Source organism: Thamnophis sirtalis, unplaced genomic scaffold (assembly GCF_051295495.1).
Source record: "Thamnophis sirtalis isolate CommonGarterSnake01/CBP01778 unplaced genomic scaffold, rThaSir2_p1.2 scaffold_7, whole genome shotgun sequence".
In the NCBI taxonomy this organism is placed as follows: domain Eukaryota; kingdom Metazoa; phylum Chordata; class Lepidosauria; order Squamata; family Natricidae; genus Thamnophis; species Thamnophis sirtalis.
Window position 1 is genome coordinate 11,307,488 of NW_028261387.1, and position 16,379 is coordinate 11,323,866.

Sequence of the window (16,379 nt, forward strand, 5' to 3'; positions counted from 1 at the left end):
ACTCAAAATAACATCTCTTCAACTAATCTCTCATGCTTTTTCTATCATTAGTGTTAAAATACAGAACCAAGAATAGTGCTCCAGGATCAGCATTAAGTCCATATATCAGTAGTTCTTCGGTTGCAACCTGGGATTGCATTTGTTAAGTGATGCAATTATAAAGTGTAATATCACATGACTGTGCCATTTAGCAGCAATAATTTACAGAAGTCGCAGTTTCTGTTGTAACCCAAAGATGTGTGAGTTGTTAAGTAGCAATAGCAATAGCAGTTAGACTTATATACCGCTTCATAGGGCTTTCAGCCCTCTCTAAGCGGTTTACAGAGTCAGCATATCGCCCCCACAGTCTGGGTCCTCATTTTACCCACCTCGGAAGGATGGAAGGCTGAGTCAACCTTGAGCCGGTGAGATTAGAACCGCTGAACTGCAGATAACAGTCAGCTGAAGTGGCCTGCAGTACCGCACCCTAACCACTGCGCCACCTCGGCTCTTAGGAAGGGGCAGAAGATCCAGAACTAGTGCAGGGGTGCCAGGAAGTGCTGGGGGAAGGGGAGGAGGCTAGGGGAGATCATGTGATCCATGACCCAGTCTATGGGCAAGTGCGGAAAGGCTGGGGGAGGGAGGGTACTGCACGGTGCAAGTTCCAGAAGGATGGAGGATAGAAGATGTGGCACAAGTACAGGAAGATTGGGAGACAGAGGGTGCATTTAGTGACCGTCCAAAGTTATAACGACCCTGAAAAAAACGGACTTATGACTGTTTTTCACACTTAGGAACTCTGTAGCATCCCCATGATGTGATATGAAGGTACAGATGCTTGGCAACTGGTTCATACTTATGAATGTTGCTCTGTCCCAAAGTCATGTGATCACTTTTTGCAGCCTTTTAACCAGCAAAATCAACGGGGAAGCCAGAGTCACTTAACAAATGTGTTACTAACTTATGAACTGCAATGATTCACTTAACAACTGGGGCAAAAAAGGTTGTAAAATGGAGCAAAACTCATTTAACAAATGTATCACTTAACAACAGAAATCTTGGGCTTAATCGGGGTCATAAGTCGAAGACTACCTGTAAGTACCATTCCTCTAGTGCCGTCATAATTTCAAATGATCGCTAAATAAATGGTCAGAAAGCGAGGACTATCCTTTGACTTAAGAGAATTCACGCAACCTGCTCCTGACTTGTTGAAAGTTTGGGTCCAACCATTAAATACCTTATGATAAATTGGAAACTATGGTTAGCCTTAATAATAGTCCTCATTTAGGCTGTTTGCAAGGGGATCTTATATGAAGAGAAATAAGAAGAGAAACACAAGAGAGAGAGAAAAAATTACTGACCAGTGAAGGAGTCAACCACTTTTAAATATTTTTGTCAGACTTTTCAGATCTTCGGTTTCGATACATAATTCTTCCAGCAAGGTAGCAAGGAACTGTGTATATCCTTTGTTTTGCTGACCATGTGCAAAGGCAGGAATATTTTCTGACAAGCTAAAAGGCAAAAATTGAGGGCTTTCAGAAAGATGTAATCTTACTACGTCAAATAGGTAGATATAAATGTCAAATATGAAACAAGAAGTAATCACAATATTAATCATGTTGACAATTAGTCACTTATGGAAACATTTTCTTAATTTTTTTTAAAAGTTCCCCAAACAACTTAATTAGTAACAAATTAAAAACAAAAACAAGACACTTTGAAATAGCAGCAAATACGGTACTTGAGAGACCGCCTGCTGCCAATTACCTCCAATAGACCGATCAGATCCCACAGATTAGGCCTCCTCCAAATTCCATCCGCCAGCCAGTGCCGACTGGTGACTACCCGGAGGAGAGCCTTCTCTGTGGCTGCTCCGACCCTCTGGAACGAGCTCCCCGTGGAGATTCGAACCCTCACCACCCTCCAGGCCTTCCGCAAAGCCCTTAAAACCTGGCTGTTCCAACAGGCCTGGGGCTAAGGAGCTTTTGCCCCCCCCCCTCGAATGGTATGGTTGTTGTGTGCTTTTAAATTGTGTATTGTTTTGTTTGTCTTTTTATCCCTTATCTGTATCCCCTTCCCTGACTTGGATTGTGAGCCGCCCTGAGTCCCCTCCGGGGAAAAGGGCGGCATATAAGTGCAATAAATTCAATTCAATTTAATTCAAATTCCTATTATGTTTTCCAATAGTAATTAAATAGAGAAAAAGGCAACTGGGTGACCTTGGGCCAGTCACTTTCTCTCTGCCCTAGGAAGGAGGCAATGGCAAATGACTTCTCAAATCCTTGCCAAGAAAGCTGCAGGAGCTTGTCCAGTCAGTCTCTGGGATATGAGTGAATGGAAGAAAAAAAAATCAATGGACAGAACAAATCTCTAAATTGAGCCAGCCCCCCCCCCCCAAAAAAAAATCTTGTATGAGATTGTGTATCTATTTCAGAGGATTTGCAATCTCTCTCATACATTTTAAATGTGCAGCCTTCAATTCCTCCTCCAAAATACTCACCAAGAGCAAAATTATTGCTTATAGTTTTCGAAAACTGCTTCCAGTCAAATTGGACTGATCTGGAGGGATCAATTGTATCAATAATTATCATGTTGAATTGTAGCCAATTCTTTATATACAAATTCCTATTCTCACTCCACAATTACTTTTTGGATTGTAGTGTAAACCACAGAAGCAACAACTTACATTATATATTTCCTCATCCTATGAAGCTTTGACTATTTACTCTTTTTTTTTGGTATTGTATGGGTGGGTGCCAGAGGTGGGTTCCTACCAGTTCGCACCTATTCGGTAGAACCGGTTTGTCAAATCTACCGAACCGGTTAGAAGAGGTTCCACCAGTGGACCCGGAAAGCAGGCCACACCTACAGAAGAGCTTCCAAAAATTTTTGAAACCCACCACTGGTCCTTGGATATGATTATTCTATATTATCATGCTCCTATTTATAAAACTCGGTGCCTCTGTGAAAGGCAAGGATGACTACTGCGTTTGTGGTGCAATCAGAACATTGCGTGTGTTGAAGTTGTTTTAACGCAAACCAAAGATGCCTTTTAAAAAACAAGTTTACATCATATTCTTATGCACGCCAGTACTGTGTGTGAGGTAATTTAAGGTGGTTCTGACAAGTGTCGTCGGCATCTTCATATCCGGTCACATGGGCGGCAAGCCACTCCCATCCGGTCACATGGGTGGCAAGCCACTCCCACAAAGGAGGCCACACCCACAGAGTAGGTTCGAACAATTTTTGAAACCCACCACTGGTGGGTGCCTTTGAGTCAGTGTTGATTCCTGGAGACTTCCTGGACAAGTTTGTGCCGTTTTCTCAGCAAGTTATTTTTTTTCCAAAAGTGGCTAGCCATTTGCCTTCTTCCTGGGATTAAAAGGCGTGACAGGCCCAAGGTCACAGGCTTTGTGCCTGAGGCAGAACTAGAACTCACAGTCTACCTACCAGTTTCTAGCCTAGCGCCTTCACCATCTACCCCAAATTTGGTTCCTGCACGAACAAAACTGCCTCCATTCTGTTTTTCCTTACTCAACAGAACAGGCTTTTCTGATCCCTCACTTAAGCTTTCAGGACAAGATAGATGAAAGTCATTTTTCTTCCAAGAGTGATTATTCGATTAAATTTCTTTACTGCTAAAAGTAATGCTGCCCAATACCTGTCTGATTGCCTGCGTTTTATACACGAGGAATTTGAGACACATGAATATGCTGGTACAGAAAAGCACCTTGTGTCTGATTTGGGATGATTCAGTGACGCCCAAACTCTGAGCAGCCAGGAATCTACCCAATACTTACAACGTGGCTCTGCAGAGAAAGATCACTACTTTCCCTAGTACTGATGGAAATGGGTGGCCAGTATTTTGCAGAGCGATCACTGGAAGGAAGAAGGTTGCCTTGTGCTTTCCCTGCTCCTCCCAAAAACCCTTTCAAGGTCATTGGCTACTTGCAACAGGCAAAGAGAACCCTACAAGTCCAGCTCTGATTGTGTAGGGTGTAATTATTGCTAGGTTTCCCCCCCTCCCCAGATGTTTTCTCCATGATTTTCAACAGAGCAGGGGTATGCCTATGTACAGTTGCAAGAAAAAGTATGTGAACCCCTTGGGATTACATGGAGTTTTGCATGAATTTGTCATAAAATGTGCTCTGAACTTCATCTAAGTCACAACAATAGAAAAACAGTCTGCTGAAAATAATACTACACAAACGTTAGATGTTGACATGGTTTAATTGCACATAACATGTAAACATTCACAGTGCAGGGAGGAAAAAGTATGACGACCACACCTAGGGAGAGTAGCAAGAGTGCTAAACTTTCTCCATTTGTAGACAGTCTGTCTTACCATGGACACATGAACATCAAGGCTTTTGGAGATACTTTTGTAACCCTTTCCAGCTTCATGCAAGTCAACAATTCTTGATCGTAGGTCTTCTGAGAGCTCTTTTCTGCGAGGCATGGTTCACATCAGACAGTGCTTCTTGAAACCAGTAAACCCACAACAGGTGTGTGTTTTTAAAGGGCAGAACAGCTGTCAGCAACACATCCAATATCATCACACTGATTGGAGTCAAGGTTGGCTCACTCCTGGCTCCAATTAGCTCTTGGAGACGTCATTAGGCTAGGGGCTCACATACTTTTTCCTCCCTGCACTGTGAATGTTTATATGTTATGTGCAATTAAACCATGGCAACATCTAATGTTTGTGTAGTATTATTTTCAGCAGACTGTGTTTGTCTATTGTTGTGACTTAGATGAAGTTCAGAGCACATTTTATGACCAATTCATGCAAAACTCTATGTAATACCAAGGGGTTCACATACTTTTTCTTGCAACTGTATGCATATCAAAATGAAAGGAAGAAGTGGGCATAATTGCTCCTATATTTTGGAATCTTATAGATTTCAGGGTCAAAACTACATGAACCAAAAAAACCCCTAGAAGATATAAAATAGGGTAATTTCATTATGAGTGAAAAGTACAGCATAATCTCGACATACAGAAATTTGGAATCTATTTTACACTGAAGAACAAAGAGTTCATGCTCCTTTTCCATATCTAGCCAGCTAATCTCAGTTCTCTCTGTATACCCGTGAAACAAAGATTTCTGATTTTTGAACTTGCTTCTTCTGTGTCACAGATTTCTACAAAAAGCTTGGACTCTTCGCCACAGAAGCTTTTCCAATGATTATTTAATTTAGCTTTACCCACTGCCATGGGGCACATAAAATATGAATAGAACTCTCAGAAGCTGCAGGTCAAGGGAAACAAGCGAGTAATCAGAGCAATGCATTTTCTGAGCTGAGCTCCCATTACTTGAAGCAATCAGCAAGTGAATTTAAAAATAAATAAATAAGCACGTAACACATGAGGGCTCTGAACTTGTGGTAGCAACACAAACACCAGCAAATAAGATCTGCAAATCTAGATATCATTTGCTCATCCAGGATGTAGTTCCATAGACCTAGGAGCAAAGATGCCTAGGCTGATTATTTTAAAGAAATCACCTTTTTCTTCAATTAATAGCACACCACTTGGTGAAAAGCTTTTCCAAAGCTGCCTGAGAGTTCAATAATAATTGGTGTAGACAATTAGCTCCTTGGTTAATGGGGGCTGTTGTGCCTAAGAAAGTACACCTCCCGATAAGTATTCCACAGGTGTCCATACAGGTAGTCCTTGATTTACAACCGTTCATTTAATGACCATTGGAATTTACAATGGCACGGAAAAAACCAACTTACGACAGTTTTTCACACTTAAGACCATTGCAGTTCCCAGTGGTCACATGGTCAGAATACAGATGCTTGGCAACTGGCATGTGTTTATGACAGTTGCGGTGTCCTCAGAGTTATGTGATTACATTTGGCGACCTTCTGACAAGTAAAGTCAATGGGGAAACCAGATCCATTTAACAACTGTGTCAGAAAAGGTTGTAAAATGGGGCAAAATTCACTTAACAACTGTCTTGCTTAGCAATGAAAATTTCAGGCTCAACTGTGGTCATAGGTCGAGGATTACCTGTATTAAACTTTGGAACTGTTGTATTCACTGCAGAATTCCATCATATTATCCAACCTGGACCAGAATTAATCTGCACTACTACAATAATAGCAATAGCAATAGCACTTAGGCCATGCTTTATAGCCTTCTGTAAGTGGTTTACAGAGTCAGCCTCTTGCCCCCAACAATCTGGGTCCACATTTTACCCACCTTGGAAGGTAAAATTCTTGTTAGGGATACTTGCCATTGCTCTCCACCATCTTTTAAATGCTTTCCACCGCCTTGCCCACTCACACGTGCAGCTCCAACCCATGTGACCCGGATGTGTTACAGATTACTCATAATTGTAGACAACGCCCTTTCAGCCCTCCGTTGGCCTGCCACTCAGAAGCACACTGGGCACGAAGCATACTGAGCACAGAGGAATCCCATGGTTCCCCTTGGTTGGGCCGTCATCTCAAACTTAAACAGCTTAAACAGCCCCTGAGCAAGACGGGCTGCTCCCACACTGCTGCTGCTATTCCATGGCACCTGCTGATGACATCATGCCCATTTTGCCACCTCTTAGCGGATTGTCTGCTTCTGAGCAGCAGCCCCGTCACCCGCATGCTCTAAGAAATGCCACCACTTCCTCGCCAGCCTGGGAGGTGAATGTGTGTGTGTGTGTGTGTGTGTGTGTGTGTGTGTGTACGATCACCACCGCTGCGCACTCCCCCGAATAGCAGCTCTAGGCTTGTCGGCACACCGGAGCTGACAATCAGATGGACAGAAACCAATCACATTTGTCTCCTTGATCAGGTGATCAAAAGTTGGGTGTTTGGCAACTGCTATGTATAATGGATGCAGTGGCCTGGGGTCATGTGATCATCATTCGTGACCTTTCCAGGTTGGGGGTGGGGGAGGGAAGCAAATTCAATAAGGAAAGCTGGATTTGCTTAACAACCAGGGCAAAAAAGATTTTAAAAAATCAGGTATAACCCATTTAACGACTGTTTCATTGAGCAACAGAAGTTGTGGTCCCAATTATGTAGTAGGTCAAAGATTACCTTCTTCTTCCTAGCATTATCCCCATACTATGGCAGGGTCCACTTAAGTCAAAGACTATAGCAATAGCAATAGCAGTTAGACTTATATACCGCTTCATAGGGCTTTCAGCCCTCTCTAAGCGGTTTACAGAGTCAGCATATCGCCCCCACAGTCTGGGTCCTCATTTCACCCACCTCGGAAGGATGGAAGGCTGAGTCAACCTTGAGCCGGTGAGATTAGAACCGCTGAACTGCAGATAACAGTCAGCTGTAATGGCCTTCATACTGCACTCTAACCACTGCGCCACCTCGGCTCCCTATCTCTATCTCTATCTCTAATACAATAATGAAGGTTACCCAGTTCTCATTTCCCCCTCCAGTATTCAGTCACAGAAAAATGCTGGGAATATTCTGGTACATTTTCACTTCACAGGAAGTTATATAGCAACCCAACAACCTAAGAGCTGAGTAGGTACCTCAAAACAGATCTTTTGTAACATATAGTTCAACTGTACGTAGTCAATCCGGAAGCATTACCTGAAGGTTGAAAATGTGTCAGCCAGCGTGGGCATGATAATTCAATCAGTATAGCAATAGCAATAGCAGTTAGACTTATATACCGCTTCATAGGGCTTTCAGCCCTCTCTAAGCGGTTTACAGAGTCAGCATATCGCCCCCAACAACAATCCGGGTCCTCATTTTACCCACCTCGGAAGGTTGGAAGGCTGAGTCAACCCTGAGCCGGTGAGATTTGAACAGCCGAACTGCAGTCAGCTGAAGTAGCCTGCATTTAACCACTGCGTCACCTCGGCTCTGTGTTGTGACCTTTAGTTTATTTACAAGTAGTAAGGTAATTTGTTTTTCAAATTTGTCTGAAAATAATCTTCCTTTACCTGGAAATGGCACTCCAAGTTTGCATTACGATCCAGTACATCAACGTATATTGCATTGATGTGGTTTTACTCTCTACATCTGATATAAACAATGTTAATTTCATTTCTCAACCTAGTGCCTGCTGATACAGAATGCATAATCCTCCAGTCAATATGGCCTTGTCTGGGCTAATTGGGTATTCTAGGAAATCAAACATATTTGGATAGCATGAGTCTGAGGAATGTTGCTTTATATCTTTCCATGCACCAACCAGATGGAAAATAGGCCTTCACAAAATCGAAAAAAGTTAAAGTCTCAAAAGGTTGTATAGCATGTTATATCCGTAATCAAGCTGTCTACTTCACATATGTTATACAAGAAAAGACTGAGTAAAAATTCACGTAAGATAAGCAATAACAATGGGCTATTATTCAACAAGCCATTAAGTGCCATCTGCTTTACATGAAAGATATTTAGAATCCCTCTTCCTCTCTTCTCTACCAAAATGAAGAAAATGGGAAATAAAAAAATGGTTAATACATTTGTTTCTTTTTAAGCAGAAGCCGATAAAAGCCACGATAATGCGCAATCAAATATTCTAGCAATAGAATATTTGAATCGTTCCTCTAAGAAATAAAAACCCCTGAACGCTTCTGAGCCATTCTCCACAACTGAGGTCCTCATTGGACTAGATAAAACTTGAGTGGCAGTTGCTATAAGGAAGAGCTTACGATCCTTGGAATGGCTGGTGAGAGAATAAGTTAGCTTATATTTTCAAACTGTAGCATGCTATCTATTTCAGGATGTTTGCCTTCCCTCTTATAACGAATCATGGAAGAGTTAATTAGATTTACATCACTTTGAATTCTGGCCTTTTGTTCTAGAAGTTTATGTATTTGTATCCTGCCTTTATTAGAGCCAAGGTGGCGCAGTGGTTAAATGCAGCACTGCAGGCTACTGCTAGATCAGCAGGTCAGCGGTTCAAATCTCACCGGCTCAGGGTTGACTCAGCCTTCCATCCTTCCGAGGTGGGTAAAATGAGGACCCGGATTGTTGTTGGAGGCAATATGCTGACTCTGTAAACCGCTTAGAGAGGGCTGAAAGCCCTATGAAGCGGTATATAAGTCTAACTATTGCTATTGCTATTGCTATTATTTTCATATATAAGGCAGCAAACATATATCCAAAACACCTTCCTTCTCTTATTTTCTCCACAAAAAATCCTGTAAGGAAAATGTGTATGTAACTGGCCTAGAGTCACCCAGCTGGCTTTCATGGCTAAGAAGGGACTGAACTCACGGTTTCCTGCTTTCTAGTCAGGTGCCTTAACAACTACACCAAACTGGTTCTCTATGTTTCTGTTTGATGGGGCTATGGCTTCTAGGGAAAGAAGTATTTTCTTCCTGTGTATTTAAAATTTAAAGTCCTATTTGACCACTGACGGCAATTACTGTAATTTTGGGAGTATAAGACGCACCAGAGTATAAGACGCACCAAATTTTGAAGAGGTAATTTTTTTTAAAAAAAAAAGTTTTTACACTCTGCAGACCTCCCAAACCCTCTGCATGCCTCATTTTTTTGTGAAAAATGGGGCTTGTAGAGAGTTTGAGAGGCCTGCAAAGTGCTCCTGGCTCCTAGGGTGTGTGTGTGTGGGGAAACCAAGCAGAAAACGGCCCAAAAAAGGAGCATGCATAGCCTTTAGGAGACTGCTCCTGGAGGCTGGGGGGGGGGGAATGAGCAAAAATGGCCCGTTTTACGCTCATTCCCCCCCCCCCCGGAGCACTTTGCAGGTCTCCGAAGCCCTCTGCATGGCCATTTTTGTGAAGGGGGCAGAGTTTCAGGAGGCCACAAATGCTGTATTTAGTGTATAAGACACACCCAGATTTTCACCCTCTTTTTGGGGGGAAAAGGGTGCGTCTTATACTCCGAAATATACGGTAATCCACAATGGTAAATGGACTAAGAGAGACAGAAAGACAGAGGTTAAATAGTTGGTAGGAGAGATTGAAGAATTAGTCTGGTGAGAATTATAAACATACATAAGAGAACACAAAAAGTATCTTTAGGCTGATTACTGGTTTGAAATATGTGACTAGCAATTCCAAACTATTGGAAAGTGAATCATAACCATCTAGGGGGCTTTCTACTTGAGTAGGATCAATAAGTTCTTCAACAGTAGTATTCTGGCTTTGTGTGTCTTAAAATAATATGTGTTTTTGTATGTATAAAACCTCAGTTTTATCTCCTGACTCAAGAAAAATACCCTAACAATATCTTCTGTCTTCTATTGCTTAGTCTTAGCTCATTGGTTTAAGGCCAAAACCCACCACAATATAGCAATTAAAGATAAGCTTGTTTTATTAGGCTGAATAAGGCTTCTTCTAGGAAGATACGTTTTATTGTAGAAATACATTATCAAATTCTTATTTAATTATATGTTCATAATTATAATGCCTAGCTGAAATAAAACCATGTTAAATTTCACTGTTTTGCATGCTCCCCTATACAATTTTTAAAATTGCAGTGGCAGCAGTATTAGGGAAAAGGACCAACTTGAAATAGAAAATAATGAAATTCAAGAATTCAGTAGCAGAATGTAGATCAGTATATATTAACACATTTTAGGAAAATCTGTTGTAGTATATATAAGAAACCAATATTTATAAATTAAATAACAAAACACACTCTCTCTCATTCTCTATATTAGATAGAGGAAATATTTAAAAATCCAGGAATAAATTGATGGTAGAAAATATCAAGATTTGGTCTTCTAATAACATTAAAAGAATCCTTAATATTATTGTCAATAAATAATCATTTTAATAATTAGTTAAATAAAATGTAATGAAATTATTGTGCTTATATTATATCCGCATTGGTCCTTAGAATTAACAAAATGCTGCTTTGCCAAATATTTGCATACCCATCATTTTGGTGGATCTCAAACTTCTAGTAAAAAGATAAAAGTTAATCAAATGTGGGAGATACTTCCAATGTAATCTACCGAAACCCCTTCATGGATTGCCCTTGTGGCTATGTAGGGCAGATGGGGAGGAAGCCAGATTGCAAGAACACAAGCGAGCAGTCAGACTTGGAGACGTTAACTCATTGGTAGCCTCACACTGCAATGAAGAAGGACACACATTCAATTTTGCAGCTGCTAAGATTGTTGGACGAGCAGGCACAAAAACAGCCAAGGAAGCGACTGAAGCCCCAAACAGGCCCCTTGTCAGTCAACGGGAGTGCTGATTTACCACCACCTATTAATTAGAAGCCGAGGATTGGGCAGCATAAACAAATGATAGTTTGCCAGCAATCAACACACCCCAATCAACATCTAAAACAACCACTTATAACAGGCACTATAAATACCACATACAGAACAGCACACTCTCTGCTAGAGAGAAGTTGTCTGAAGATGGGCTCCAGCATGAGTCTGAAAGCTCGGTAGACAAAACTTCTGGTCCCAGTGACCGACCCAGATTGGATCCTATTAATCAAATGTATTCAAAAGCCTGCTCTCTTTTATTATCTAGCCACCACTATTTCAACATTTTAAAACGGTTCATGGTTCATGAGCATATGAAATTTCTCAAACGTAATATCCCTCAATAAAAGGACAGGAGTGAAAATGAGCTTTTGTGAGATACACAATACGTAAGTAATCCAAGGTTTGCAACAGGCACAGTTCCTCCAGGAGATGAATGTAGACTGAGCATGTAATGCTGTAGGACTGTTATGACAGGGGACGCAGAAGAGAAAATTGAAAAGGAGTAAAACAGAATATCCTGTATGACATACGGTAATTTAGAGATGTCCCATTCCCCAGCAGAACAAGCTATTCCAACCTTGTAATACTTTAGTGTGTCCTACATATAATAAAATATGAAAATTAGGAGCAAACACTTAGGGGAGATTGCCTGAAAGCACCCGGATGTAGGACAGTCTATCCCGCCATTATGGGATACTAACTTGGAGAGAAAGAGCGAAAACAAAACCAGGCAGAAGAAAGAATGAGGAATTTGGAAGAGAGAAGTACTCTTTTTTTCATTTCATTTTGCTTTATTTGTATGCCGCCCTTTTCCCTGAAAGGGACTCAGGGCGGCTCACAACTCACGGGAGGGGAAAAACAGACAAGTTATAAGAAAACCATACACAATTAAAAAGCACAACAATCATACCATTCGGAGTGGGGCTGCAAGTCTTTAGCCCCAGGCCTGTCGGAACAGCCAGGTTTTAAGGGCTATGCGGAAGGCCTGGAGGGTGGTGAGGGTACGAATCTCCATGGGGAGTTCGTTCCAGAGGGTCGGAGCAGCCACAGAGAAGGCCCTCCTCCGGGTAGTCGCCAGTCGACACTGGCCGGCTGATGGAATTCGGAGGAGGCCTAGTCTGTGGGATCTTATTGGTCTAGTGGAGGTAATTGGCAGTAGGCGGTCTCTCAAGTACCCAGGTCCAATACCATGAAGGGCTTTGTAGGTGACGACTAGCACCTTGAAGCGTACCCGGAGATCAACAGGCAGCCAGTGCAGCTCGCGGAGGATAGGTGTTACGTGGGTGAATCGAGGCGCACCCACGATCGCTCGCGCGGCTGCATTCTGGACAAGCTGAAGTCGCCGAATATTCTTCAAGGGCTGCCCCATGTAGAGCACATTGCAGTATTCCAGCCTAGAGGTCACAGAAAGAAGTCTGTGGGACTTCTTTCAAAAGAAGTACTTGCAGGACTGCAGCTCTAGTTCTACAACGCAAGAGTTGTCAACAAAAACCATGCCTTCAGAGAAAGCAAGCCTAAGCAGTTAATGAGATACCTTTGTGGAAATACGGCATTATTTATTTATTTATTGAATTTATAGGCCGCCCAATCCCGAAGGACTCCGGGCGGCTTACAAAGAAGGAGGAAAAAAGAAAAAGAAAATAAAAAAGAATGGTTTAAAATTCACAACACACATTCGTTCTAATCGGGGCTGGACCTTAACAATAAGGTCAACAGCCCCAGGTCTGCCGGAACAGCTAGGTTTTAACAGCTTTCCTGAAGGCCATTTGAGTGGGCAAGCCCGGACCTCTGGGGGTAGGTGATTCCAGAGGGTCGGAGCAGCCACAGAGAAGGCTCTCCTCCGGAGGCCCGCCAGCCGACACTGACTGGCTGACGGCATCCGAAGGAGGCCCAATCTGTGGTATCTTATCGGCCGTTGGGAGGTATGTGGCAGTAGGCGGTCTTGCAGGTACGCTGGTCCTAAGCCATGTAGGGCTTTAAAGGTGATAACCAACACCTTGAATTGCGTCTGGAGACCAATTGGTAACCAATGCAGCTCGCGGAGGACAGGTGCAACATGGGTGTACCTCGGTACACCCAATATCGCTCGCGCGGCTGCATTCTGGACTAGCTGTAGTCTCCGAACGCTTTTCAAGGGTAGCCCAATGTAGTGCATGTCCTAAAAATTCTGGTCAATTTTTCATGTGTAAACAAACAAAACAATTTACATTTGTTTGTTGCCTAGGCGTTTTAATAAATCATTGCCATAACGTTATAACTGAGCAATCTAATAGGGAAGAGTTTAAGGCTTGTTTATTTAGAATGCATATTTCCCTCCAAAATCAGACACTGTGCATTTGTTAGAAGCATCCCAAGAGGTTGAGTGAAACATAAACCCCCAATGACCCATCATGCCTTGGCTTAATCACGTTAAAAGGTTGTAATGAAAAAGATCCTCTGCCTTGTTTAATGTTTTAGCGTTCTGTTTTTTTCCACAACACTACTCAGCCAAATCTGAAAGAGAGACATACATCATGGCCTTAACCACCCTAAAAAAAGGTTAATTTATATTGTGAAAAGGTAAAGAGCACAACTCTCAAAAGTTACGTGCCACTAAAATCAGAGAGATTCACTCTGAAATATAAAGGGTGGCAATTTGAAAAATTCAAACGAATTGAAGGTCTTTTGTTTTTAGTAAGAAGAGCTTTCTGTTTTTTTCACTTAGGCGAAAAAGATGACTTATGCCTAAAACTCGAAATGTGTCAACCTACGTAGTATTGAATAACAGGATTCCATTCAGAAGGGGAAGGAAGATTTATAGCATTATATTTTTATGTACTGACTGGATAGCTCTGTACCACCAGACTGGTATCCTATGATTTCAACTTCCTTCTACACCAGTGGTTTTCAACCTGTGGGTCGGGACCCCTTTGAGGATGGAGCGACCCTTTCACAGGGGTCGCCTAAGACCATCGGAAAACACATATTTTCGATGGTCTTAGGAACTGAGACACCAATTTTATGGTTGGGGGTCACCACAACATGAGGAACTGTATTAAAGGGTCGCGGCATTGGGAACCACTGTTTTATACCGTGACCCGTCAAAACTGCGGTAGAAAAAAGCACGCTCGACGAAAGCGCGTACCTGACGTCATCAGCAGCGCGACGAAAAAAATTAAAAATAAATTAAATTGAAATTAAAATAAAATTAAAGCAAGCCGATTCACATAAAGGTAAGGGTTAGGTTTAGGGTTAGGGTTAGGTTAAGGGTTAGGTTTAGGGTTACGTTAAACGTTAGGGTTAGGTTTAGCGTTAGGTTAAGGGTTAGCGTTAGGTTCAGCGTTAGGTTAAGGGTTAGGTTTAGGGTTAGGTTTGGGGGGGTTAGGGTAAGGTTTTCGCTTTAATTTTAAATTTACCGCTCACAGCGCAATGTTTTCGTCGCGCTGTGATGACATCACGTACGCGCTTTCGTTGAGCGCGCTTTTGTCTACCGCGGTTTTGTGGTGGAACCGTTTAATACTAATATTACAAAAAAAGTAAAGGGCTCAAGAACCCTCATTAAAGAAATGCAGTTTGAGCATCATAAGAAACTGGTAGGAAAATCTGCCTGATAAATATCTCAGAGATGGTGGCTGATTTTAACATTTTACAGTACATTTGTGAATACTCTCAATACCAATTTCCTTTGCCTTTCTGGAAATGTAAGCGTAGAAGTGTAAAAAGACTTCCCACTTCATTTGTACTGAAAACAATACAAAAATAGGCACAGATAAACACATACACATAGGGTCATGTTTGAAATAACATGATTTCAGGTCCCTATGAAAAACTAAATGTAGTTTATTCCTCTGAATCATTTTATCATGCTAAGCATACTTTTGACTGGGGAGAAAATGCAAGGCATTGAAAATATATATCTTTTTTTTTTTAAGGAAGGCAATCGTTCTACAGCAATGAGGCCAACTCTATAAAAACACGTTTTCTGATTAGTGACTATAATTCTGCCATTTGTACATTTTTGTTGTTATGAGTTAGCTTTAAAAGACTTCCCACTTATGACTTGTGTTCAAGTTTGAAATAAAAGCTTGACAAAACATTCTGACAAAAATCTCGTTAAAAGCAAAAAAGAGTTGCCTCTAGAGAAGATTTTCCATTAGAACACATTAATATTTGATGGATGGTCTTGAATTGGAAGCTTCTAACTTACAACAGGCTGCATGTTTTAAAGACAAACTTGGAACTGGATTGTAGTGCAATTTAATCAACCCAGTTTTATCTGAACAAAGGTAATTAAACTTCTTGAAAAATGTTTACCTTAAATATTTTGCTTAATCAGGACCAAGAAAACAAAAGGGGAACAAGGGAAATGGTTTAGTTATATCACTCCCACCCATTTAGATTTTTATCAACTAGGAATATTTGCTGCTGAATTATAAAAAGAGGTAGGCTACATTTAGAATTTCATAATACCCGTTGTACTAACAGATATTAAATTTCCTTAAAAAGAAAATTCCATTTTACTAATGTTAAATTTCTTTTATCTTAAAAGAAAAAAAAAGCAGTGGGATCTGTGTTTATTTAGATTTTCAATTTATTCTTAAATGCTAATGAATGAATATGGTCTGTCCTGAACTGACATAGGGAGTCTTTTAATCCTATGATTGAAATAAAATCTATCGTTGATGTTGTTTTTGTCCAGTTAAATCAATGAAGAAGATGAGGAAAAGGAAGAGCAGATTTCAGGCTAAGGGTTTAAATTCTACCACTCTTTGAATCTGCAAGAAAGTGAAGTTGGTTACTTGATCTGATTGCTCCCACTGCTGGCAGCGTCACCAGATGCAGCCGAGTTCAAAACCCATTGAATCACACAAATGTCGATTATTTTCAGAACATTCTACAAAGATTAGTTTGTAACACACGCCCAACTCGGAGCAGGAAAGAATAAATAAATTTTCAGAGATTTATTTGGTCTCTAAGCTCCAAATCAAAGCAACTCGAATGATCTGAAAGGACAAAGTAATTAAACTTCACTCTTTATATAAGGCTTTGCAATAGGCTGTTGCAAACATTAATTGCTTAGTAGGAAGGGGAAGGAAACGGCTAAACCGTATCTTCTATATTTGAAATTAACAGACAATCTTCCACAGCCTGCACTGCAGCATCTAATTTTTTTTTTTTTTGCCAAAAATCATTCAAAACAAAATCCAGAAAAATAGGTTTTATGATTTTCAGTTTTAAAATTAGAAGCAACT

General features: G+C 41.1%; 1 protein-coding gene across 1 annotated transcript in view; it reads right to left on the reverse strand.

Moving 5' to 3' along the window:
• Nucleotides 1-16,379, reverse strand: part of RPAP2 (RNA polymerase II associated protein 2) — a 58,050-nt gene that overhangs the window by 859 nt on the left and 40,812 nt on the right. Inside the window, exon 12 of the mRNA XM_087719309.1 lies at nucleotides 1,341-1,490. Coding sequence (XP_087575435.1) covers nucleotides 1,352-1,490 — 139 coding nt within the window. The 3' untranslated portion in view covers nucleotides 1,341-1,351. The remainder of the gene's footprint in view (nucleotides 1-1,340; nucleotides 1,491-16,379) is intronic.